The 26,920-nt window shown below is 45.5% G+C and overlaps 1 protein-coding gene across 1 annotated transcript in view; it reads left to right on the top strand.

Annotated features, from left to right (window-relative positions):
* LOC120028509 (F-BAR and double SH3 domains protein 2-like) overlaps positions 1–26,648 on the top strand; it is a 26,977-nt gene extending 329 nt beyond the window's left edge. Inside the window, exons 2-10 of the mRNA XM_038973706.1 lie at positions 2,378–2,457; positions 2,552–2,696; positions 4,056–4,189; positions 6,494–6,548; positions 7,150–7,278; positions 21,647–21,769; positions 21,903–21,998; positions 22,970–23,012; positions 26,593–26,648. Coding sequence (XP_038829634.1) covers positions 2,378–2,457; positions 2,552–2,696; positions 4,056–4,189; positions 6,494–6,548; positions 7,150–7,278; positions 21,647–21,769; positions 21,903–21,998; positions 22,970–23,012; positions 26,593–26,648 — 861 coding nt within the window. The remainder of the gene's footprint in view (positions 1–2,377; positions 2,458–2,551; positions 2,697–4,055; positions 4,190–6,493; positions 6,549–7,149; positions 7,279–21,646; positions 21,770–21,902; positions 21,999–22,969; positions 23,013–26,592) is intronic.
* Positions 26,649–26,920: the final 272 nt, after the last annotated feature.

Below are 26,920 nucleotides of genomic sequence, written 5' to 3'. Positions count from 1 at the left end.
TTCGATTTTTGTTTTGTCTTTTTTTTTTTGTTTAATTTTTTGCTGTTATGAGAGAGTGAGGGACATGAGAGAGTGAGGGACACGAGAGTGAGGGACACGAGAGTGAGGGACACGAGAGTGAGAGAGGGACGTGAGAGAGGGACATGAGAGAGAGAGAGGGACATGAGAGAGAGAGAGGGACATGAGAGAGAGAGAGAGAGGGACATGAGAGAGAGAGAGAGAGAGGACGAGAGAGAGAGAGAGAGGGACATGAGAGAGAGAGAGGGACATGAGAGAGAGAGAGAGAGGGACATGAGAGAGAGAGAGAGAGGGACATGAGAGAGAGAGAGGGACATGAGAGAGGGACATGGGAGAGAGAGAGGGACATGGGAGCGAGAGGGACATGAGAGGGACATGAGAGCGAGAAAGGAGGAAATGGGAGAGAGAGAGGGCGGGACACATCATCAATGGGCCCTGAAGCTCTATTTGTCCTGATTGGAACCAGCTTGTTATTGCTGCTGTTTTATTAATGATTGTTATCTGTTGAGGCCAGGAGAACTCTCTCTCTACCACACTGACAGTATACAGGAGAACTCTCTCTCTACCACACTGACAGTATACAGGAGAACTCTCTCTCTACCCACACTGACAGTTACAGGAGAACTCTCTCTCTCTACCACACTGACAGTATACAGGAGAATCTCTCTCTACCACACTGACGTATACAGGAGAACTCTCTCTCTACCACACTGACAGTATACAGGAGAACTCTCTCTCTCTACCACACTGACAGTATACAGGAGAACTCTCTCTCTCTACCACACTGACAGTATACAGGAGAACTCTCTCTCTACCACACTGACAGTATACAGGAGAACTCTCTCTCTCTCTACCACACTGACAGTATACAGGAGAACTCTCTCTCTCTCTACCACACTGACAGTATACAGGAGAACTCTCTCTCTCCTACCACACTGACAGTATACAGGAGACTCTCTCTCTACCACACTGACAGTATACAGGAGAACTCTCTCTCTACCACACTGACAGTATACAGGAGAACTCTCTCTCTCTACCACACTGACAGTATACAGGAGAACTCTCTCTCTACCACACTGACAGTATACAGGAGAACTCTCTCTCTCTCTACCACACTGACAGTATACAGGAGAACTCTCTCTCTCTACCACACTGACAGTATACAGGAGAACTCTCTCTCTCTACCACACTGACAGTATACAGGAGAACTCTCTCTCTCTACCACACTGACAGTATACAGGAGAACTGTCTCTCTCTACCACACTGACAGTATACAGGAGAACTCTCTCTCTCTACCACACTGACAGTATACAGGAGAACTCTCTCTCTACCACACTGACAGTATACAGGAGAACTCTCTCTCTCTACCACACTGACAGTATACAGGAAACGTCTCTCTCTACCACACTGACAGTATACAGGAACTGTCTCTCTCTACCACACTGACAGTATAAGGAACTCTCTCTACCACACTGACATATACAGGAGAACTCTCTCTCTCTACCACACTGACAGTATACAGGAGAACTCCTCTCTCTACCACACTGACAGTATACAGGAGAACTCTCTCTCTCTACCACACTGACAGTATACAGGAGAACTCTCTCTCTCTACCACACTGACAGTATACAGGAGAACTCTCTCTCTACCACACTGACAGTATACAGGGCCACAGTAACCTATATCACTGACACTATACAGCGCCACAGTAATCCATATAACTGACACTATACAGTGCCACAGTAACCTATATCACTGACACTATACAGGGCCACAGTAACCTATATCACTGACACTATACAGGGCCACAGTAACCAAATCACTGACACTATACAGGGCCACAGTAACCAAATCACTGACACTATACAGGGCCACAGTAACCAAATCACTGACACTATACAGTGCCACAGTAATCCATATAACTGACACTATACAGGGCCACAGTAACCTATATCACTGACACTATACAGGGCCACAGTAACCAAATCACTGACACTATACAGGGCCACAGTAACCAAATCACTGACACTATACAGTGCCACAGTAACCTATATCACTGACACTATACAGTGCCACAGTAACCTATATCACTGACACTATACAGGGCCACAGTAACCAAATCACTGACACTATACAGGGCCACAGTAACCTATATCACTGACACTATACAGTGCCACAGTAACCTATATCACTGACACTATACAGGGCCACAGTAACCTATATCACTGACACTATACAGTGCCACAGTAACCTATATCACTGACACTATACAGGGCCACAGTAACCTATATCACAGTAGACTTACTCAACTCCTCAACGCAACACAATTACTGTGTCATGTTGTTGTTGATCTTTACAGGCTCTGCAGAAGCTGGCCAGTCAGTACCTGAAGAGGGATTGGCCAGGCATCAAACCTGACGACCAACGCACAGACTACAGGTGAGTAGAACACAGACCCTTGGTAACATCACACTGTTCTTGGTTGGCTTGCGGTCTTTCTCTTGTGTAAACTGACCGTGTGTGTTGTGTGTAGGAATGTGTATGCTGTGTGGCGGTCCTATCTGGAGGGGACGGTACAGGTGACTCAGTCTCGCATCAACGTGTGTGACAACTACAAGAATGAGATCTCAGACCCTGCTAAAACTGTACGGCTGTACAAGGAACAGCAGCTCAAAAAGGTGTGTGTGTCCCATATCCTAGTATATCATCTGTGTGTGTCCCATATCCTAGTATATCATCTGTGTGTGTCAAATATCCTAGTATATCATCTGTGTGTCCCATATCCTAGTATATCATCTGTGTGTCCCCCATATCCTAGTATATCATCTGTGTGTGTCCCATATCCTAGTATATCATATGTGTGTGTCCCATATCCTAGTATATCATCTGTGTGTCCCATATCCTAGTATATCATCTGTGTGTGTCCCATATCCTAGTATATCATCTGTGTGTGTCCCATATCCTAGAATATCATCTGTGTGTGTCCCATATCCTAGTATATCATCTGTGTGTCCCATATCCTAGTATATCATCTGTGTGTGTCCCATATCCTAGTATATCATCTGTGTGTGTCCCATATCCTAGTATATCATCTGTGTGTCCCATATCCTAGTATATCATCTGTGTGTGTCCCATATACTAGTATATCATCTGTGTGTGTCCCATATCCTAGTATATCATCTGTGTGTGTCCCATATCCTAGTATATCATCTGTGTGTGTCCCATATCCTAGTATATCATCTGTGTGTGTCCCATATCCTAGTATATCATCTGTGTGTGTCCCATATCCTAGTATATCATCTGTGTGTGTCCCATATCCTAGAATATCATCTGTGTGTGTCCCATATCCTAGAATATCATATGTGTGTGTCCCATATCCTAGTATATCATCTGTGTGTGTCCCATATCCTAGTATATCATCTGTGTGTGTCCCATATCCTAGTATATCATCTGTGTGTGTCCCATATCCTAGTATATCATCTGTGTGTCCCATATCCTAGTATATCATCTGTGTGTGTCCCATATCCTAGAATATCATCTGTGTGTGTCCCATATCCTAGTATATCATCTGTGTGTGTCCCATATCCTAGTATATCATCTGTGTGTGTCCCATATCCTAGAATATCATCTGTGTGTGTCCCATATCCTAGAATATCATCTGTGTGTGTCCCATATCCTAGTATATCATCTGTGTGTGTCCCATATCCTAGTATATCATCTGTGTGTGTTCCATATCCTAGTATATCATCTGTGTGTGTCCCATATCCTAGTATATCATCTGTGTGTGTCCCATATCCTAGTATATCATCTGTGTGTGTCCCATATCCTAGTATATCATCTGTGTGTCCCATATCCTAGTATATCATCTGTGTGTGTCCCATATCCTAGTATATCATCTGTGTGTGTCCCATATCCTAGTATATCATCTAACCTGCGTCTCTCTGTGTGTAGACTATCATGTGTGTGTGTGTAACCTGCGTCTCTCTGTGTGTAGACTATCATGTGTGTGTGTGTAACCTGTGTCTCTCTGTGTGTAGAGTATAGAACAGTTGAATCGTATCCAGGTGGAGCTGCAGGACTCCGTGAAGGACCTGGCCAAAGCCAAGAAGAAATACTACGACTCAGAACAGGTGGCTCAGGCCGTTCGAGAGAAGGCTGACATCGAGGCCAAGTAGGTGGACAGACCAACCCTAACCCAACCACACTCAGACCTACCTCTCAACCCTAACCCAACCACACTCAGACCACGGGAATGCAAAGTGTGAAAGAGAGATGAAGATGGAGAAAGAGCGTAGCAGTAGTAGCAGTAGTAGTAGTAGCAGCAGTAGTTTTAGTAGTTGTAGCAGCAGTAGTTGTAGTAGCAGCAGTAGTAGCAGTAGCAGTAGTTGTAGCAGTAGCAGCAGTAGTAGTAGCAGCAGTAGTTTTAGTAGTTGTAGCAGCAGTAGTAGTTGTAGCAGCAGTAGTTGTAGCAGCAGTTTTAGTAGTTGTAGCAGCAGTAGTAGTTGTAGCAGCAGTAGTTGTAGCAGCAGCAGTAGTAGTAGTAGCAGCAGTAGTTGTAGTAGCAGCAGTAGTAGTAGTAGCAGCAGTAGTTGTAGCAGCAGTTTTAGTAGTTGTAGCAGCAGTAGTAGTTGTAGCAGCAGTAGTTGTAGCAGCAGCAGTAGTAGTAGTAGCAGCAGTAGTAGTAGTAGCAGTTTTAGTAGTTGTAGCAGCAGTAGTAGTTGTAGCAGCAGTAGTAGTAGCAGCAGTTTTAGTAGTTGTAGCAGCAGTAGTTGTAGCAGCAGCAGTAGTAGTAGCAGTAGCAGTAGTAGTTGTAGCAGTAGTAGTTGTAGCAGCAGCAGTAGTTGTAGCAGTAGCAGTAGTAGTTGTAGCAGTAGCAGTAGTAGTAGTAGCAGCAGTAGTTTTAGTAGTTGTAGCAGCAGTAGTTGTAGTAGCAGCAGTAGTAGTTGTAGCAGTAGTAGTAGTAGCAGCAGTAGTTTTAGTAGTTGTAGCAGCAGTAGTTGTAGTAGCAGCAGTAGTAGCAGTAGCAGTAGTTGTAGTAGCAGCAGTAGTAGCAGTAGCAGTAGTTGTAGCAGCAGTAGTTGTAGCAGCAGTAGTAGCAGCAGTAGTAGTAGTAGTTGTAGCAGCAGTAGTAGTAGTAGTAGTAGCGGTAGTAGTAGTAGCAGCAGTAGTTGTAGTAGTAGCAGCAGTAGTTTTAGTAGTTGTAGCAGCAGTAGTAGCAGTAGCAGTAGTTGTAGCAGCAGTAGTAGTAGTAGTAGTAGTAGTAGTAGTTGTAGCAGCAGCAGCAGTAGTAGTAGCAGTAGCAGCAGTAGTTGTAGCAGCAGTAGTTGTAGCAGCAGTAGTACTAGTAGTAGTAGTAGTAGCAGCAGTAGTAGTTGTAGCAGCAGTAGTTGTAGTAGCAGCAGTAGTAGTAGTAGCAGTAGCAGTAGCAACAGCAGCAGTAGTAGTAGCAACAGCAGCTGTAGTAGTAGCAGCAGTAGTAGTAGCAACATCAGCAGTAGTAACAGCAGCAGTAGTAACAGCAGTAGCAGTAGCAACAGCAGCAGTAGTAGTAGCAACAGCAGCAGTAGTAGTAGCAACAGCAGCAGTAGTAGCAACAGTAGTAGTAGCAATAGTAGTAGTAGTAGTAGCAACATCAGCAGTAGTAGCAGCAGTAGCAACAGCAGTAGTAGTTGTAGCAGTATTAGCAGTAGTAGTAGTAGCAGTAGTAGTTGTAGCAGTATTAGCAGTATTAGCAGTAGTAGTAGTAGCAGTAGTAGTTGTAGCAGTATTAGCAGTATTAGCAGTAGTAGTAGTAGCAGTAGTAGTTGTAGCAGTATTAGCAGTATTAGCAGTAGTAGTAGTAGCAGTAGTAGTTGTAGCAGTATTAGCAGTAGTAGTAGTAGCAGTAGTAGTTGTAGCAGTATTAGCAGTATTAGCAGTAGTAGTTGTAGCAGTATTAGCAGTATTAGCAGTAGTAGGAGCGGTAATAGTATCTCTCTCTCTGTCTCTCTTTGTGTGTGTGTGTGTGTGTGTGTGTGTGTGTGTGTGTGTGTGTGTGTCAGGGGTTTTTCATTAGAGCGGGAAGGTGGGACATTAGTCATTGTCAGCTACAGGTAACACACATAGAGGTACAAACACACACTCTCACAAACTACACTCAGGCCTTCACACACACACACAATAGACTCAAACAAAAACACACACAACACACACCACACACATACACACATTCATTCCAAGGCTCAGTCATTCATAAGCGATGGCGTTTTAACGATGGCAGACGGATTTCTCACTTATGTCAAATTGAAGGCCAAATCAGTATTTGATTTATAATGTCTTGCCTTCCAAACTGAGGGCCAGACTGGCTTTTAGTTGATGTATTATGCCTGGTCTGTCTCCCGGTTTTAACTCTGATTCCGGTTGATTTATAATACCTGGTCAGTGTCTTGGGTCCAGGTTTGATCTGAGTTGATTGATGTGGTTTGTTGTCTCTCAGGTCGAAGCTAGGTCTGTTTCAGTCCAGGATTAGTTTACAGAAAGCCAACGTTAAGGTAAGCATGGTTACCATTACCTCTGTACAACATGACGAAATGTTTACACAAACACACACATGTTTCCATTCTTCAAACCACATGTTGGTATTCAGAGCAATCTGGCATGCTGTTTTTAACACACACTCTTCATCTCTCTCTCTCTCCCTCTGTCTCCCTCTGTCTCTCTCTCTCTCTCTCTCTCTCTCTCTCTCTCTCTCTCTCTCTATCTCTCTCTCTCTCTATCTCTCTCTGTCTCTATCTCCCTCTGTCTCTCTCTCTCTGACTCTCTCTTTCTCCAACTTTCTCTCTTTCTTTCTACTTGTCTCTCCACCTCTCTCGCTCTCCACCTCTCACTCTCCACCTCTCTCGCTCTCCACCTCTCTCGCTCTCCACCTCTCTCGCTCTCCACCTCTGTCTCTCTTTCTCTCTCTCTACCTCTCGCTCTTCACCTCTCTCGCTCTCCACCACTCTCTCTGTCCACCACTCTCGCGCTCTCTCTCTCCACTTCTCTACCTCTCTCTCTACCTCTCACTCTCACTCTCTCGCTACTTCTCTCTCCACCCCTCTCGCTCTCTCTCTCCACCTCTCTCTTCATCTCTCTCTGTCCATCCTTCTCTAGTTGAAAGCCAAGAGGAGTGACTGTAACTCTAAAGCAACCCATGCCAGGAATGACTACCTGTTAACCCTGGCAGCAGCTAACGCTCATCATGACCGCTACTACCACACAGACCTGCTGCACTGTATACAGGTACCACACACACACACACACACACACACACACACACACACACACACACACACACACACACACACACACACACACACACACACACACACACACACACACACACACACACACACACACACACACACACACACACCTGCTGCACTGTATACAGGTACCACACACACACACACACACACACACACACACACACACACACACACACACACACACACACACACACACACACACACACACACACACACACACACACACACACCTGCTGCACTGTATACAGGTAACACACACACACACACCTGCTGCACTGTATACAGGTACCACACACACACACACACACACACACACACACACACACACACACACACACACACACACACACACACACATATTCACTGTATACAGGTACCACACACACACACACACACACACACACACACACACACACACACACACACACACACACACACACACACACACACACACACACACACACACACACACACAGAGTCACTGTATACAGGTACCACACACACACACACACACACACACACACACACACACACACACACACACACACACACACACACACACACACACACACACACACACACACACACACACACACACACACACACAGAGTCACTGTATACAGGTACCACACACACACACACACACACACACACACACACACACACACACACACACACACACACACACACACACACACACACACACAGAGTCACTGTATACAGGTACCACACACACACACACACACACACACACACACACACACACACACACACACACACACACACACACACACACACACACACACACACACACACACACACACACACACACACACACACACACACACACACACACACACACACAGAGTCACTGTATACAGGTACCACACACACACACACACACACACACACACACACACACACACACACACACACACACACACACACACACACAGAGTCACTGTATACAGGTACCACACACAGAGTCTGTTTTCGGCGTTAGTGATTTTGTTGGTGAGGTAAATGACTGAATGACAGTGTTCCCTCTAGACTGTCAGATAAATACACACAGAATGACACATGCGTCTGCATAAACACACAGAAATGCAGACCCTTACATCAGTGTTGACACAGATCTTTTAGCATGCCTCACAGACACGCACCTCTCAGCCTCTGCTCGGTGTGTCAGCTTAGCTCAGCTGTTCCCATGGTCATGAACTCATCATCCCATTAAAGGCAGTGACAGACAAACACAACACACACACACACACACACACACACACACACACACACACACACACACACACACACACACACACACACACACACACACACACACAATAACTAATGCTGTGTAAGGAAGGGTTCACTTCTCTCTCCCCTCCACCCCTCCCTCCTTTCTCCTCCTCCCCCATCCTCCTCTCTCCCCTCCTTCCCTCCCTCCTCTCTCCCCTCCTCCCCTCCCTCCTTTCTCCTCCTCCCCCCTTCCTCCTCTCTCCCCTCCTCCCCTCCTTCCTCTCTCCCCTCCTCCTCTCCCTTCTCTCTCTCCTCCTCCCCAGTGTACTGTATGTGACTGTATTGAACCCCAGGGTACTGTATTGAACCCCAGGGTACTGTATGTGACTGTATTGAACCCCAGGGTACTGTATGTGACTGTATTGAACCCCAGGGTACTGTATGTGACTGTATTGAACCCCAGGGTACTGTATATGACTATTGAACCCAGGGTACTGTATTGAACCCCAGGATACTGTATGTGACTGTATTGAACCCCAGGGTACTGTATGTGACTGTATTGAACCCCAGGGTACTGTATGTGACTGTATTGAACCCCAGGATACTGTATGTGACTGTATTGAACCCCAGGATACTGTATGTGACTGTATTGTACCCCAGGGTACTGTATGTGACTGTATTGAACCCCAGGATACTGTATGTGACTGTATTGAACCCCAGGATACTGTATTGAACCCCAGGATACTGTATGTGACTGTATTGAACCCCAGGGTACTGTATGTGACTGTATTGAACCCCAGGATACTGTATGTGACTGTATTGAACCCCAGGATACTGTATGTGACTGTATTGAACCCCAGGATACTGTATGTGACTGTATTGAACCCCAGGATACTGTATGTGACTGTATTGAACCCCAGGGTACTGTATTGAACCCCAGGGTACTGTATGTGACTGTATTGAACCCCAGGGTAATGTATGTGACTGTACTGAACCCCAGGATACTGTATGTGACTGTATTGAACCCCAGGATACTGTATGTGACTATTGAACCCCAGGGTACTGTATGTGACTGTATTGAACCCCAGGATACTGTATGTGACTGTATTGAACCCCAGGATACTGTATGTGACTGTATTGAACCCCAGGGTACTGTATGTGACTGTATTGAACCCCAGGGTAATGTATGGTCCTGGTCAGGCCCTGGATGGGAGACCAGATGCTGCTGGAAGTGGTGTTGGAGGGCCAGTAGGAGGCACTCTTTCCTCTGGTCTAAACAAAGATCCCAATGCCCCAGGGCAGTGATTGGGGACACTGCTCTGTGTAGGGTGCCGTCTTTCGGATGGGACGTTAAACGGGTGTCCTGACTCTCTGAGGTCATTAAAGATCCCATGGCACTTATCGTAAGAGTAGGGGTGTTAACCCCGGTGTCCTGGCTAAATTCCCAATCTGGCCCTCAACCATCACGGTCACCTAATAATCCCCAGTTTACAATTGGCTCATTCATCCCCCTCCTCTCCCCTGTAACTATTCCCCAGGTCGTTGCTGCAAATGAGAACGTGTTCTCAGTCAACTTACCTGGTAAAATAACGGATAAATATAAAAAATAAAATAAATGTGACTGTACTGAACCCCAGGATACTGTATGCGACTGTATTGAACCCCAGGATACTGTATGCGACTGTATTGAACCCCAGGGTACTGTATGTGACTGTATTGAACCCCAGGGTACTGTATATGACTGTATTGAACCCCAGGATACTGTATGTGACTGTACTGAACCCCAGGATACTGTATGTGACTGTACTGAACCCCAGGATACTGTATGCGACTGTATTGAACCCCAGGGTACTGTATGTGACTGTATTGAACCCCAGGGTACTGTATGTGACTGTATTGAACCCCAGGATACTGTATGTGACTGTATTGAACCCCAGGATACTGTATGTGACTGTATTGAACCCCAGGGTACTGTATTGAACCCCAGGGTACTGTATGTGACTGTATTGAACCCCAGGGTAATGTATGTGACTGTACTGAACCCCAGGATACTGTATGTGACTGTATTGAACCCCAGGATACTGTATGTGACTATTGAACCCCAGGGTACTGTATGTGACTGTATTGAACCCCAGGATACTGTATGTGACTGTATTGAACCCCAGGATACTGTATGTGACTGTATTGAACCCCAGGGTACTGTATGTGACTGTATTGAACCCCAGGGTAATGTATGGTCCTGGTCAGGCCCTGGATGGGAGACCAGATGCTGCTGGAAGTGGTGTTGGAGGGCCAGTAGGAGGCACTCTTTCCTCTGGTCTAAACAAAGATCCCAATGCCCCAGGGCAGTGATTGGGGACACTGCTCTGTGTAGGGTGCCGTCTTTCGGATGGGACGTTAAACGGGTGTCCTGACTCTCTGAGGTCATTAAAGATCCCATGGCACTTATCGTAAGAGTAGGGGTGTTAACCCCGGTGTCCTGGCTAAATTCCCAATCTGGCCCTCAACCATCACGGTCACCTAATAATCCCCAGTTTACAATTGGCTCATTCATCCCCCTCCTCTCCCCTGTAACTATTCCCCAGGTCGTTGCTGCAAATGAGAACGTGTTCTCAGTCAACTTACCTGGTAAAATAACGGATAAATAAAAAAATAAAAATAAATGTGACTGTACTGAACCCCAGGATACTGTATGCGACTGTATTGAACCCCAGGATACTGTATGCGACTGTATTGAACCCCAGGGTACTGTATGTGACTGTATTGAACCCCAGGGTACTGTATATGACTGTATTGAACCCCAGGATACTGTATGTGACTGTACTGAACCCCAGGATACTGTATGTGACTGTACTGAACCCCAGGATACTGTATGCGACTGTATTGAACCCCAGGGTACTGTATGTGACTGTATTGAACCCCAGGGTACTGTATATGACTGTATTGAACCCCCGGGTACTGTATATGACTGTATTGAACCCCAGGGTACTGTATATGACTGTATTGAACCCCAGGATACTGTATTGAACCCCAGGATACTGTATGTAACTGTATTGAACCCCAGGATAATGTATTGAACCCCAGGATACTGTATTGAACCCCAGGATACTGTATGTAACTGTATTGAACCCCAGGATACTGTATTGAACCCCAGGATACTGTATGTAACTGTATTGAACCCCAGGATACTGTATTGAACCCCAGGATACTGTATTGAACCCCAGGATACTGTATTGAACCCCAGGATACTGTATGTGACTCTATTGAACCCCAGGGTACTGTATGTGACTGTATTGAACCCCAGGATACTGTATTGAACCCCAAGATACTGTATGTGACAGCTGAGAGAATCTCTAGTGAATAATAGATAGATGGACATGGTGACAAGGGAACAGGGCTTCAGGCTAGACACACACACACACACACACACACACACACACACACACACACACACACACACACACACACACACACACACACACACACACACACACACACACACACACACACAGAGGGACAGCACTTCAGGGCACCTAATCAACAACACTTACAAGCTGCTCCTATCACTCCTCCTTTCCCTGTACTTGAGAAATCCCTTCCTTCCTTCCTTCCTCCTGTGAGGTAAGTCCTTGTCTGACCAGCTAGGATTGTTGAAGCCAGATAGTGGTAACCATGACGTCTAGATTGCTGATTACCTCAACCAAGGAAGGAGTTGGAACAGGGCCCATCTCTCTACCCCCCTCACTCACTCACACGTTCAAACACACACACACACACACACACACACAGTAGAGATGTTAGAGAGGAGTGTCCTGTTCAGGAGGAACTCAACACCTCCCCCTGCTGTTGAAAATGGGTAGTGAGGGTTCTATTGAGACTTCCTCTGGCAGATGTGGCTGCTTACTATACATACATACATACACGCACGCACGCACGCACGCACGCACGCACGCACGCACGCACGCACGCACGCACGCACACACACACACACACACACACACACACACACACACACACACACACACACACACACACACACACACACACACACACTCATACACTCATACATTCATACATTCATACATACATTCATACATTCATACATTCATACATTCATACATTCATACATACATACATACATACAGTTGAAGTCGGAAGTTAATACACTTAGGTTGGAGTCATTAAAACTCGTTTTTCAACCACTCCACTAATTTCTTGTTAACAAACTATAGTTTTGGCAAGCCTGGACTTTGCACTTGACACAAATAATTTTTCCAACAATTGTTTACAGACAGATTATTTCACTTATAATTCACAATTCCAGTGGGTCAGAAGTTTACATACACTAAGTTGACTGTGCCTTAAAACAGCTTGGAAAATTCCAGAAAATCATGTCATGGCTTTAGAAGCTTCTGATAGGCTAATTAACATCATTTCAGTCAATTGGAGGTGTACCTGTGGATGTATTTTAAGGCCTACCTTTAAAAGCAGTGCCTCTTTGCTTGACATCATGGGAAAATCAAAGAAATCAGCCAGGACCTCAGAAAAAAAATGGTGGTCCTCCACAAGTCTGGTTCATCCTTGGGAGCAATTCCAAACGCCTGAAGGTACCATGTTCATCTGTACAAACAATAGTACGTGTATAAACACCATGGGACCACGCAGCCATCATACTGCTCAGGAAGGAGACGTGTTCTGTCTCCTAGAGATGAATGTACTTTGGTGCGAAAAGTGCAAATCAATCCCAGAACAACAGCAAAGGACCTTGTGAAGATGCTGGAGGAAACAGGTACAAAAGTATCTATATCCACAGTAAAATCAGTCCTTTTTCGACATAACCTGAAAGGCCGCTCAGCAAGGAAGAAGGCACTGCTCCAAAACCGCCATAAAAAAAGACAGACTACGGTTTGCAACTGCACATGGGGACAAAGATCGTACTTTTTGGAGAAATGTCCTCTGGTCTGAAGAAACAAAAATAGAACTGTTTGGTCATAATGACAATCAATATTTTTGGAGGGAAAAGGGGGAGGCTTGCAAGCCGAAGAACACCATCCCAACCGTGAAGCACGGGGGTGGCATCATCATGTTGTGGGGGTGCTTTGCTGCAGGAGGAACTGGTGCACTTCACAAAATAGATGGAATCATGAGGAGGAGAATTATGTGGATATATTGAAGCAACATCTCAAGTCATCAGTCAGGAAGTTAAAGCTTGGTCGCAAATGGGTCTTCCAAATGGACAATGACCCCAAGCATACTTCCAAAGTTGTGGCAAAATGGCTTAAGGACAACAAAGTCAAGGTATTGGAGTGGCCACCACAAAGCCCTGATCTCAATCCTGTTGAACATTTGTAGGCAGAACTGAAAAAGTGTGTGCGAGCAAGGAGGCCTGCAAACCTGACTCAGTTACACCAGCTCTGTCAGGAGGAATGGGCCAAAATTCACCCAACTTATTGTGGGAAGCTTGTGGAAGGCTACCCGAAACGTTTGACCCAAGTTAAACAATGTAAAGGCAAAGCTACCAAATACTAATTGAGTGTATGTAAACTTCTGACCCACTGGGAATGTGATGAAAGAAATAAAAGCTGAAATAAATAATTCTCTCTACTATTATTCTGACATTTCACATTCTTAAAATATAGTGGTGATCCTAACTGACTTAAAATCTCAGGAATGTCAGGATTAAATGTCAGGAATTGTGAAAAACTAAATTTAAATGTATTTGGCTAAGATGTATGTAAACTTCTGACTTCAACTGTACATGCACGCGCACACACACACACACACACACACACACACACACACACACACACACACACACACACACACACACACACACACACACACACACACACACACACACACAGAAAGAATCATTCTGAATCATTCTGTTGTTCACACTACCCTACATGGATAGGTGGAGAGAGAGAGGGAGGAGAGGAAGGGGGGATGAGTGGAGGGGTAGGGTGGGGGTAGTATTGGGACTAGCCTTCACCCTCAATGATGGAATTTCCCTAGATTTGTCATCATACCATTGTTTCAGCTGTGTGTATGTGTGTGTGTGTGAGTGAGTGTGTTGGGACCATGAGTTGCCATTGTCATCATTTTTATGATGGAATGTGTGATAGGCTGACATTTAAGGCAAAGGGTTGGAGAGAGGAGGGTGTGTGTGTGTTTTGGATAGGGCTATAGTGCTGTCACAGAGAAGGGTGTGTGTGTGTGTTTTGGATAGGGCTATAGTGCTGTCACAGAGAAGGGTGTGTGTGTGTGTGTGTGTGTGTGTGTGTGTGTGTTTTGGATAGGGCTATAGTGCTGTCACAGAGAAGGGTGTGTGTGTGTGTTTTGGATAGGGCTATAGTGCTGTCACAGAGAAGGGTGTGTGTGTGTGTGTGTGTGTGTGTGTGTGTGTGTGTGTGTGTGTGTGTGTGTGTGTGTGTGTGTGTGTGTTTTGGATAGGGCTATAATGCTGTCACAGAGAAGGGGGTGTGTGTGTGTGTGTGTTTTGGATAGGGCTATACAGCTGCTGGGAAAGGTGAAGGGGGTTCAGATTCCTACACAACAAGAGAACACACAGACTCCAGTCACACACCATGAGCCAAAGAACCTACAGTACCACACACACACACACACACACACACACACACACACACACACACACACACACACACACACACACACACACACACACACACACACACACACACACACTTATACATACTCTGCACCGTCAAACCACAGGTCTCCCCTGCCCTCCTTTCAAAATGCTACTTTTTCCCTTCACTCTATCCTTCTTCCTCCCCCACCCTTTCCTTTTCTACAGTTTCTATCCAGTCTATTAGCTCTTAATGGTTCATCTCTCTCTCTGATTCAATAATATTTCATTTGATTTAATTCAAAGGGCTTTATTGGCATGGAAAACACATGTTAACATTGCCCAAGCAAGTGAAATAGATAATAACCAAAAGTGAAATAAACAATTTAAAAAAGAATAGTTAACATTACACAAAAGTTCAGAAGGAATAGAGACATTTCAATTGTCATATTATGTATATATACAGTGTTATAATGATGTGCAAATAGTTAAAGTACAAAAGGGAAAATAAATAAGTATAAATATGGGTTGTATTTACAATGGTGTTTGTTCTTCACAGGTTGCCAGTTTCTTTTGGCAACAGGTCACAAATCTTGCTGCTGTAGTATTTCACCTAATAGATATGGGATTTGTTTTCGAATTCTTTGTGGGTCTGTGTAATCTGAGGGAAATATGTGTCTCTAATATGGTCATACATTTGGCAGGAGGATAGGAAGTGCAGCTCAGTTTCCAACTCATTTTGTGAGCAGTGTGCACATAGCCTGTCTTCTCTTGAGAGCCAGGTCTGCCTACGGCGGCCTTTCTCAATAGCAAGGCTATGCTCACTGAGTCTGTACATAGTCAAAGCTTTCCTTCATTTTGGGTCAGTCACAGTGGTCAGGTATTCTGCCACTGTGTACTCTCTGTTCAGGGCCAAATAGCATTCTATTTTGCTCAAGTTTTTTGCTAATACTTTCCAATGTGTCAAGTAATGGTCTTTTAGTTTTCTCATGATTTGTTTGGGTCTGATTGTGTTGCTGTCCTGGGGCTTTGTGGGGTGTGTTTGTGTTTGTGAACAGAGCCCCAGGACCAGCTTGCTTAGGGGACTTTTCTCCAGGTTCATCTCTCTGTAGGTGATGGCTTTGTTATGGAAGGTTTGGGAATCACTTCCTTTTAGGTGGTTGTAGAATTGAACGTCTTTTTTCTGGATTTTGTTATTTAGCGGGTATCGGTCTAATTCTGCTCAGCATACGTTATTTGGTGTTTTACGTTGTACACTGAGGATATTTGTGCAGAATTCTGCATACAGAGTCTCAATTTGGTGATTGTCCCATTTTTTGTGAATTCTGGGTTGGTGTGCGGACCCCAGACCTCACAACCATAAAGGACCATTTTTATTTCTTTATTTTTATTTAACTAGGCAAGTCAATTAAGAACAAAATCTTATTTACAATGACGGCCTACCCCGGCCAAATCCGGACGACGCTGGGCCAATTGTTACGCCGGCAATGGGTTCTTTCACTGATTCCAGTATTTTTAGCCAGACCCTGATTGGGATGTCAAATTTTATGTGTCTTTTGATGGCGTAGAAGGCCCTTCTTGCCTTGTCTCTCAGATCGTTCACATCTTTGTGGAAATTACCTGTGGCGCTGATGTTTAGGCCGAGGTATGTATAGTTTTTTTGTGTGCGCTAGGGCAACGGTGTCTAGATGGTATTTGTATTCGTGGTCCTGGCGACTGGACCTTTTTTGGAACACCATTATTTTTGTCTTACTGAGATTTACTGTCAGGGCCCAGGTCTCGCAGAATCTGTGCAGAAGATCTAGGTGCTGCTGTAGGCTGTCCTTGGTTGGGGACAGAAGCACCAGGTCATCAGTAGACATTTGACTTCAGTTTCTAGTAGGGTGAGGCCGGGTGCTGCAGACTGTTCTAGTGCCTCTTGCCAATTAGTTGATATATACAGTCGTGGCCAAAAGTTTTGAGAATGACACAAATATTAATTTCCACAAAGTTTGCTGCTTCAGTGTCTTTAGATATTTTTATCAGATGTTACTATGGAATACTGAAGTATAATTACAAGCATTTCATAACTGAAAGGCTTTTATTGACAATTACATGAAGTTGATGCGAAGAGTCAATATTTGCAGTGTTGACCCTTCTTTTTCAAGACCTCTGCAATCTGCCCTCCCATGCTGTCAATTAACTTCTGGGCCACATCCTGACAGATGGCAGCCCATTCTTGCATAATTAATGCTTGGAGTTTGTCAGAATTTGTGAGGTTTTGTTTGTCCACCCGCCTCTTAAGGATTGACCACAAGTTCTCAATGGAATTAATATCTGGGGAGTTTCCTTGCCATGGACCCAAAATATTGATGTTTTGTTCCTCGAGCCACTTAGTTATCACTTTTGCCTTATGGCAAGGTGCTCCATCATGCTGGAAAAGGCATTGTTCGTCACCAATCTGTTCCTGGATGGTTGGGAGAGGTTTATTTCGGAGGATGTGTTGGTACCATTATTTATTCATGGCTGTGTTCTTAGGCAAAACTGTGAGTGAGCCCACTCCCTTGGCTGAGAAGCAACCCCACACATGAATGGTCTCAGAATGCTTTACTGTTGGCATGACACAGGACTGATGGTAGCACTCACCTTGTCTTTCTCTGGACAAGGTTTTTTCCGGATGCCCCAAACAATCGGAAGGGGGATTCATCAGAGAAAATGACTTTGCCCCAGTCCTCAGCAGTCCAATCCCTGTACCTTTTGCAGAATATCAGTCTGTCCCTGATGTTTTTCCTGGAGAGAAGTGGCTTCTTTGCTGCCTATCTTGACACTAGGCCATCCTCCAAAAGGCTTCGCCTCACTGTGCGTGCAGATGCACTCACACCTGCCTGCTGCCATTCCTGAGTAAGGTCTGTACTGGTGGTGCCCCGATCCCGCAGCTGAATCAACTTTAGGAGACGGTCCTGGCGCTTGCTGGACTTTCTTGGGCTCACTGAAGCCTTCTTCACAACAATTGAACCGCTCTCCTTGAAGTTCTTGATGATCCGATAAATGGTTGAATTAGGTGCAATCTTACTGGCAGCAATATCCTTGCTTATGAAGCCCTTTTTGTGCAAAGCAATGATGACGGCATGTGTTTCCTTGCAGGTAACCTTGGTTGACAGAGGAAGAACAATGATTCCAAGCACCACCCTCCTTTTGAAGCTTCCAGTCTGTTATTCGAACTCAATCAGCATGACAGAGTGATCTCCAGCCTTGTCCTCGTCAACACTCACACCTGTGTTAACGAGAGAATCACTGACATGATGTCAGCTGGTCCTTTTGTGGCGGGGCTGAAATGCAGTGGAAATGTTTTTTGGGGGATTCAGTTCATTTGCATGGCAAAGAGGGACTTTGCAATTAATTGCAATTCATCTGATCACCCTTCATAACATTCTGTAGTATATGCAAATTGCCATCATACAAACTGAGGCAGCAGACTTTCTGAAAATTAATATTTGTGTCATTCTCAAAACTTTTGGCCACGACTGTACAGTACCAATCAAAAGTTTGGACAAGGAGAGTGAAGGAGTGCTGCATCAAATGACCTGGCCTCTACAATCACCCAACCTCAACTCAATTGAGATGAGTTTGAATGCAGAGTGAAGGAAAAGCAACCAATAAGTGCTCAGCATATGTGGGAACTCCTTCAACACTTTTGGACAAGCATTCCATGTTAAGCTGGTTGAGAGAATTCCAAGAGTGTGCAAATCTGCCATCAAGGCAAATAGTGTCTACTTTGAATAATCTCATAAAATATATTTTGATATGTTTAACACTTTTTGGTTACTGCATGATTCCATTTGTGTTATTTCATAGTTTTGATGTCTTCACTATTTTTATACAATGTAGAAAATATATGTTTTAAACTGGAATAAGTAGCTGTGTCCAAACGTTTGACTGGTACTGTATGTTGAAGAGGGTGGGGCTCAAGCTGCTCACCCCATGGCCCTGTGGAAATATATACAGTATATATTTTTTTTGCTGCCAATTTTAACCACACACTCAATGTTTGTTTACATGGATTGTAAAATGTGGTATGTTTTTCCTCCACCACCACTTTCCATCAATTTGTATATCAGACCCTCATGCCAAAATGAGTCAAAAGCTTTTTTGAAATCAACAAAGCATGAGAAGACTTTGCCTTTGTTTTTGTTTGTTTGTCAATTAGGGTCAATAAGTTGTATGTAATTTGTTAAAAAATCCAATTTGACATTTGCTCAGTACGAGTCTGCTGTTAATGATAATGCAGAGGATTTCCCCAAGGTTGTGGATTGGGTGTGATCAGTCCTTGGTTCCAAATATTGTGGAAGATGCCAAAGCTGAGGATGATGTTAGAGTTTAAGTACAGCCAATTGTAATTTGTGGTCTGTATATTTGATCATTTCATTGAGGATACAATCAACATCACGGGCCTTTTTGGGTTGGAGGGAGAATCTAGTGGTTTCTGGTTCTTTAATAGTTGATTCGTATTTGATCATGTACGTTTTTATACCCCTTGGCATTGTTCCTATTTTGTTGCATTGCAACCTGTAATTTACATTTATTTTTATTTGGATTTCATGTAATGGACATACACAAAATAGTCCAAATTAGTGAAGTTAAATGGAGAAAAAAAATGACTTGTTAAAAAAATAAAAAAAATAAAAAAAACGAAAAGTTGTCGTGCCATTCTCTAAACCCCCTTTTGCTACGAAACCCCTAAATAAGATCTGGTGCAACCAATTACCTTCAGAAGTCACATAATTAGTTAGATTGCACAAAGGTGTACTTTATTTAAGTGTCACATTATCTCATTATACGTACACCTGTTCTGAAAGGCCCCAAAGTCTGCAACACCACTAAGCAAGGGGCACCACCAAGCAAGCGGCACCATGAAGACCAAGGAGCTCTCCAAACAGGTCAGGGACAAAGTTGTGGAGAAGTACAGATCAGGTTTGGGTAAAAAAAATATCAGAAACTTTGAAAATCCCATGGAGCACCATTAAATCCATTATTAAAATGTATAAATGGTAAGAATATGGCACCCCAACAAACCTGCCAAGAGAGGGCCGCCCACCAAAACTCACGGACCAGGCAAGGAGGGCAATAATCAGAGAGGCAACAAAGAGACCAAAGATAACCCTGAAGGAGCTGCGAAGCTCCACATTGGAGTATCTGTCCATAGGACCATTTTAAGCCGTACACTCCACAGAGCTGAGAGCCATTGCTTAAAGAAAAAAATAAGCAAACACATTTGGTGTTCGCCAAAAGGCATGTGGGAGGCTCCCCAAACATATGGTAGAAGGTACTCTGGTCATATGAGACTAAAATTGAGCTTTTTGACCATCAAGGAAAACGCTATGTCTGGCGCAAACCCAACACCTCTCATCACCCTGAGAACACCATCCCCACAGTAAAGCATGGTGGTGGTAGCATCATGCTGTGGGGATGTTTTTCATTGGCAGGGACAGGGAAACTGGTCAGCATTGAAGGAATGATGGATGGAGCTAAATACAGGGAAATTCTTGAGGGGAAACCTGTTTCAGTCTTCCAGAGATTTGAAACTGGAACGAAGGTTCACCTTCCAGCAGGACAATGACCCTAAGCATACTGCTAAAGCAACACTCGAGTGGTGAATAGATATGCACGCTCAAGTTTTCCGTTTTTTTTTGTCTTATTTCTTGTTTGTTTCACTCTAAAACATATTTTGCATCTTCAAAGTGTTAGGCATGTTGTGTAAATCAAATGATACAAACCCTCCAAAAATCTATTTTAATCCCAGGTTGTAAGGCAACAAAATAGGAAAAATTCCAAGGGGGTGAATACTTTTGCAAGCCACTGTATATGTTTTTGCTGTTTGTTCTTTGTAATAGAGCCAAAACGATTGGGGAAGTGGTTTATCCATACATCTCCATTTTGGATAGATACCTTTTCGTTGTGTTTGTTTAGAGTTTTCCAGTTTTCCCAGAAGTAGTTAGATTCTATGGATTCTTCAATTACATTGAGCTGATTTCTGACGTGCTGTTCCTCCTTTAGTGTATTTCTGTATTGTTTTAGTGATTCACCATAGTGATGGCGTAGGCTCAGGTTTTCTACGTCTCTATGTTTTCGGTTTGATAGGTTTCTCAATTTCTTTCTTGGCTTTATGAAGAATGCAAAAACCAATTTGTCATTCCCCTTTCTCTCTCTCATTCATATCTACTCTGCTGGCAGGCGCGCCCAGAGCATATGTTGCCAAATCACTTAAGAGAAACACTCTTCATTTAGATTCACTGTTAATTAATGCTTCATCCAGTCTATCAAAAGACTAAAGATAACCATCAAATTAACTTTCTCTGTCTCTCTCTCTCTCTCTCTCTCTCTCTCTCTCTCTCTCTCTCGGTCTCTCTCTCTCGGTCTCTCTCTCTCTCTCTCTCTCTCTCTCTGTCTCTCTCTCTCTGTGTCTCTGTCTGTCTCTGTCTCTCTGTCTCTGTCTGTCTCTCTCTCTCTGTCTCTCTCTCTCTGTCTCTGTCTCTCTCAGGAGTTGGATGGAGGGATATATAACCATGTGAAGGACTATCTGATCTCTATCTGTCAGACAGAGCTGGAGGCCTTTCAGGCCATACACAACACCTTCCAGTTCCTACTGGACAAATCCAACAGGGTGAGACTGTGTGTGTGTGTGTGTGTGTGTGTGTGTGTGTGTGTGTGTGTGTGTGTGTGTGTGTGTGTGTGTGTGTGTGTGTGTGTGTGTGTGTGTGCGCGTGCTTAATCGTGTATATCTCTGTCTCTCTCAGGTGATGCAGGAGTTTAACCAGCAGCTCTTCATGCAGGAGAACCCTGTGTTTCATAAAGCACAAGACTTCCAGTTCCAACCCAGCGACTGTGACACGGTGAGACACACACACACACACACGTCTTGTGTCCCTTCGTACACAGTCGGGCAGACACACACACTCACTCGCAGACACAGACTCACACACACGTCTTGTGTCCTTTCGTACACAGTCGGGCAGACACACACACACACACACTAACAGGCCTCCTGTATCTGAGATGTCCTTATTTAACCCTCTCCAACCCTGTTCTCTGTTCATATGCTGTGTTCATGCGATCGCCTCTCGGAAACATTCAAAGTACAGAACGACTTTCCGAATGTATAAAAACCAGTTAGTGTGATCTTCTTCCTATGGTGACGTTACTGAGGAGCTACTGAACACATCTCTTCTCTGTAGTCTCTGTGTTACTGTCTCTGTGTTACTGTCTCTGTGTTACTGTCTCTGTGTAACTGTCTCTGTGTGTCTGTGTTACTGTCTCTGTGTGACTGTCTCTGTGTGACTGTGTCTGTGTTACTGTCTATGTGTGACTGTCTCTGTGTAACTCTGTCTGTGTGACTGTCGCTGTGTAACTGTTTCTGTGTAACTGTCTCTGTGCGACTGTGTAACTGTCTCTGTGTAACTGTCTCTGTGTGTCTGTGTAACTGTCTCTGTGTAACTGTCTCTGTGTAACTGTCTCTGTGTTACTGTCTCTGTGTAACTGTCTCTGTGTGACTGTCTCTGTGTGACTGTCGCTGTGTGACTGTCGCTGTGTAACTGTCTCTGTGTAACTGTCTCTGTGTGACTGTCTCTGTGTGACTGTCGCTGTGTAACTGTCTCTGTGTGTCTGTGTGACTGTCTCTGTGTGACTGTCTCTGTGTGACTGTCTCTGTGTAACTGTCTCTGTGTGACTGTCGCTGTGTAACTGTCTCTGTGTAACTGTCTCTGTGTAACTGTCTCTATGTAACTGTCTCTGTGTGACTGTCTCTGTGTGACTGTCTCTGTGTGACTGTCTCTGTGTAACTGTCTCTGTGTTGCTTGTGGACAAGTACAGCACCAGACCAGACAGTCTAACCCCTATGCATCGTACAGGTGAGAACACAAAATAAAACACACACAGTATGGATCTTGTCAGTACAGCACCAACAAAAACAGAACACAGTGTAACTATGTAAGTACCTACAAGACCAGGACAATGTCTTGTTGACACACCAGACCATGTGCGTGTGTCGTATGTCAGCACCAAATACGCAAGAACTAAAGTTTCTAATATAACAGCGGACGCAGGACGCAGACGTATTCTATGTCAGCACCCAGACCAAGACAAGTGTCATGTTACGGCATAAGACATACCATGACAGTGGTCATTGTCAGCACAGGCCAGACTCATGACCGTGTCTTGATCAGTCAAGCACCATCCAGGACAGTGTCTTGTCAGTCAGCACCAGACCAACAGTGTCCTTGTCAGGACAGCACCAGAACCATCACAGTGTCCTTGTCATCAGATACAGTTCATCCACAGACCAGACAGCACCAGAACCACTCGTACACGCAGCACATGTGTCACACCATATTCGTGTAGCCACGAACGACAGTGCTGTAGACAGACGAAGTGTCTTGTCACATACCGACAGTCTGTCGCACAGCCATGACATGTTCATTACAGACACATGTCTTTATCAGAAACACATGTCTTCAGTCCACCAGACGGCCCTTCACACCGGACAGTGTCTTGTCAGCACCACCAGGACTTCTCAGACAGCAGACAGTGTCTTGTCAGCACCAGACCAAGACGTGTCCTTGACACACCAGAACCAGCCAGTGTCTTGTCACACCAGACCAGATCAGTGTCTTGACAGCACCAGCCATGACGTGTCTTGACAGCACCAGCCAGGACAGTTTGCTTGTCAGTCAGCACCAGACCAGGACATGTCTTGTCAGTACAGCGACGCAACCCAGGACGTGTCTTGTCAGTACAGCGACCAGACCAGGACAGTGTCTTGTCAGCACACAAGACCAGGACGAGTCTTGTCAGGTACAGCACCAGACCAGGACATGGTCTGTCCAGCACCACCCAGCACAGGTCTTGTCATTACCAGACCAACAGTGTCTTGTCAGCACCAACCAGGACATGTCTTGTCCCACACAGACCAGGATCAGTGTCTTGTCAGTACAGCACCAGACAGGAACAGTGTTCTTGTCAAGTACCAGACCATGCAGTGTCTTGTCATCACACCAAGGACAGTGTCTTGTCAGTTACAAGCACCAAGACCAGGACAGTGTCTGGTCAGCAACCACGACCAGGACAGTGTCTTGCAGCACCAACCAGGACAGTGTACTTGTCATACAAGCACGCAGACGCAGCACAGTGTTCCTTGTCAGTACAGCACCATACCAGCACAGGTCTTGTCAGTAGCCAGACCAGCACAGTGTCGTGTCGTAGACCAGACCATGGGACATGTCTTGTCAAGCACCAGACCAGGACAGTGTCTTGTATCACGCACCAGACGCAGACAGTGTCCCTTGTCCAGTACAGACCAGCACAGTGTCTTGTCAGTACCAGACCAGAACAGTGTCTTGTCAGTACCAGACCAGCACAGTGTCTTGTCAGTACCAGACCATCACAGTGTCTTGTCAGTACCAGACCAGGACAGTGTCTTGTCAGCACCAGACCAGGACAGTGTCTTGTCAGTACAGTACCAGACCAGCACAGTGTCTTGTCAGTACAGCACCAGACCAGGACAGTGTCTTGTCAGCACCAGACCAGGACAGTGTCTTGTCAGTACAGCACCAGACCAGAACAGTGTCTTGTCAGTACCAGACCAGCACAGTGTCTTGTCAGTACCAGACCAGCACAGTGTCTTGTCAGTACAGCACCAGACCAGGACAGTGTCTTGTCAGCACCAGACCAGGACAGTGTCTTGTCAGCACCAGACCAGGACAGTGTCTTGTCAGTACCAGACCAGCACAGTGTCTTGTCAGTACAGCACCAGACCAGGACAGTGTCTTGTCAGTACCAGACCAGGACAGTGTCTTGTCGTACACAGACCAGGACAGTGTCTTGTCAGACACCAGACCAGACAGTGTCTTGGGTCAGTACCAACTATGCGGACAGTGTCCTTGTCAGCACCAGACCAGGACAGGTGTCTTGTCAGCACCAGACCACAGAGTGTCTTGTCAGCACCAGACAAGGACAGTGTCTGTCTCGCACCAACCAGAACAGTGTCTTGTCTCACCAACCAGGACGTTTGTCAGTACAGCACCAGACCAGCACAGTGTCTTGTCAGTACAGCACCAGACCAGCACAGTGTCTTGTCAGCACCAGACCAGGACAGTGTCTTGTCAGCACCAGACCAGGACAGTGTCTTGTCAGTACCAGACCAGGACAGTGTCTTGTCAGCACCAGACCAGGACAGTGTCTTGTCAGTACCAGACCAGGACAGTGTCTTGTCAGTACAGCACCAGACCAGCACAGTGTCTTGTCAGCACCAGACCAGCACAGTGTCTTGACAGTACCAGACCAGCACAGTGTCTTGTCAGTACAGCACCAGACCAGGACAGTGTCTTGTCAGTACAGCACCAGACCAGCACAGTGTCTTGTCAGTACAGCACCAGACCAGCACAGTGTCTTGTCAGTACAGCACCAGACCAGCACAGTGTCTTGTCAGTACCAGACCAGGACAGTGTCTTGTCAGTACAGCACCAGACCAGCACAGTGTCTTGTCAGCACTAGACCAGGACAGTGTCTTGTCAGTACAGCACCAGACCAGGACAGTGTCTTGTCAGCACCAGACCAGGACAGTGTCTTGTCAGCACCAGACCAGGACAGTGTCTTGTCAGTACAGCACCAGACCAGGACAGTGTCTTGTCAGTACCAGACCAGGACAGTGTCTTGTCAGCACCAGACCAGGACAGTGTCTTGTCAGCACCAGACCAGGACAGTGTCTTGTCAGCACCAGACCAGCACAGTGTCTTGTCAGCACCAGACCAGGACAGTGTCTTGTCAGCACCAGACCAGGACAGTGTCTTGTCAGCACCAGACCAGGACAGTGTCTTGTCAGCACCAGACCAGCACAGTGTCTTGTCAGTACAGCACCAGACCAGCACAGTGTCTTGTCAGCACCAGACCAGCACAGTGTCTTGTCAGTACCAGACCAGGACAGTGTCTTGTCAGCACCAGACCAGGACAGTGTCTTGTCATACAGACTAGACTGTCTTGTCAGTACAGCACACACAGACCAGCACAGTGTCTTGTCAGCAACCAGACCACACAGTTTTTGACAGTACCAGACCAGCACAGTGTCTTGTCAGTACAGCCCAGACCAGGACATGTCTAGTCATCAGCACCAGACAGCACGTCTTTCAGTACAGCACCAGACCGCACGTGTCTGTCAGTACAGAACCAACCACACAGGTCTTGTCAGTACAGCACCAGACCAGGACAGTGTCTTGTCAGTACAGCACCAGACCAGGACAGTGTCTTGTCAGTACAGCACCAGACCAGGACAGTGTCTTGTCAGCACCAGACCAGGACAGTGTCTTGTCAGCACCAGACCAGGACAGTGTCTTGTCAGTACCAGACCAGGACAGTGTCTTGTCAGCACCAGACCAGGACAGTGTCTTGTCAGCACCAGACCAGGACAGTGTCAGCTGGTGATTATCTCTCCATTAGGATCAGGCCCTGAGTTAGACGTGGGAGACCAGTACCAGGTGACAGGACTGGTCTAGAACCAGAGAGAACCAGATACACCAGAAAACACCGTAGCCTGTAAGGACCAGAGCAGCACACACATCATCCCTCCACCCCAACGAAGTGAGGTAGGCTAAAGGATATGAGGTCACCTCCAGCCTCGGCGCATGGACAAAACACTGGCATAGGCAGGCACACACACACTTCCTGTTATTGTCCATGCCAGAGAGGATAAGAGGGCACTCAGACCACAGGATATCCTGACCAGACCAGAGAGAGAGAGAGACGGAGAGGGAGAGAAAGAAAGAGG

The sequence above is a fragment of the Salvelinus namaycush genome, chromosome 34 (genome assembly GCF_016432855.1).
Source record: "Salvelinus namaycush isolate Seneca chromosome 34, SaNama_1.0, whole genome shotgun sequence".
In the NCBI taxonomy this organism is placed as follows: domain Eukaryota; kingdom Metazoa; phylum Chordata; class Actinopteri; order Salmoniformes; family Salmonidae; genus Salvelinus; species Salvelinus namaycush.
Note: the sequence above shows the minus strand (reverse complement) of the source record. Positions and strands in the feature narration are given on the sequence as shown.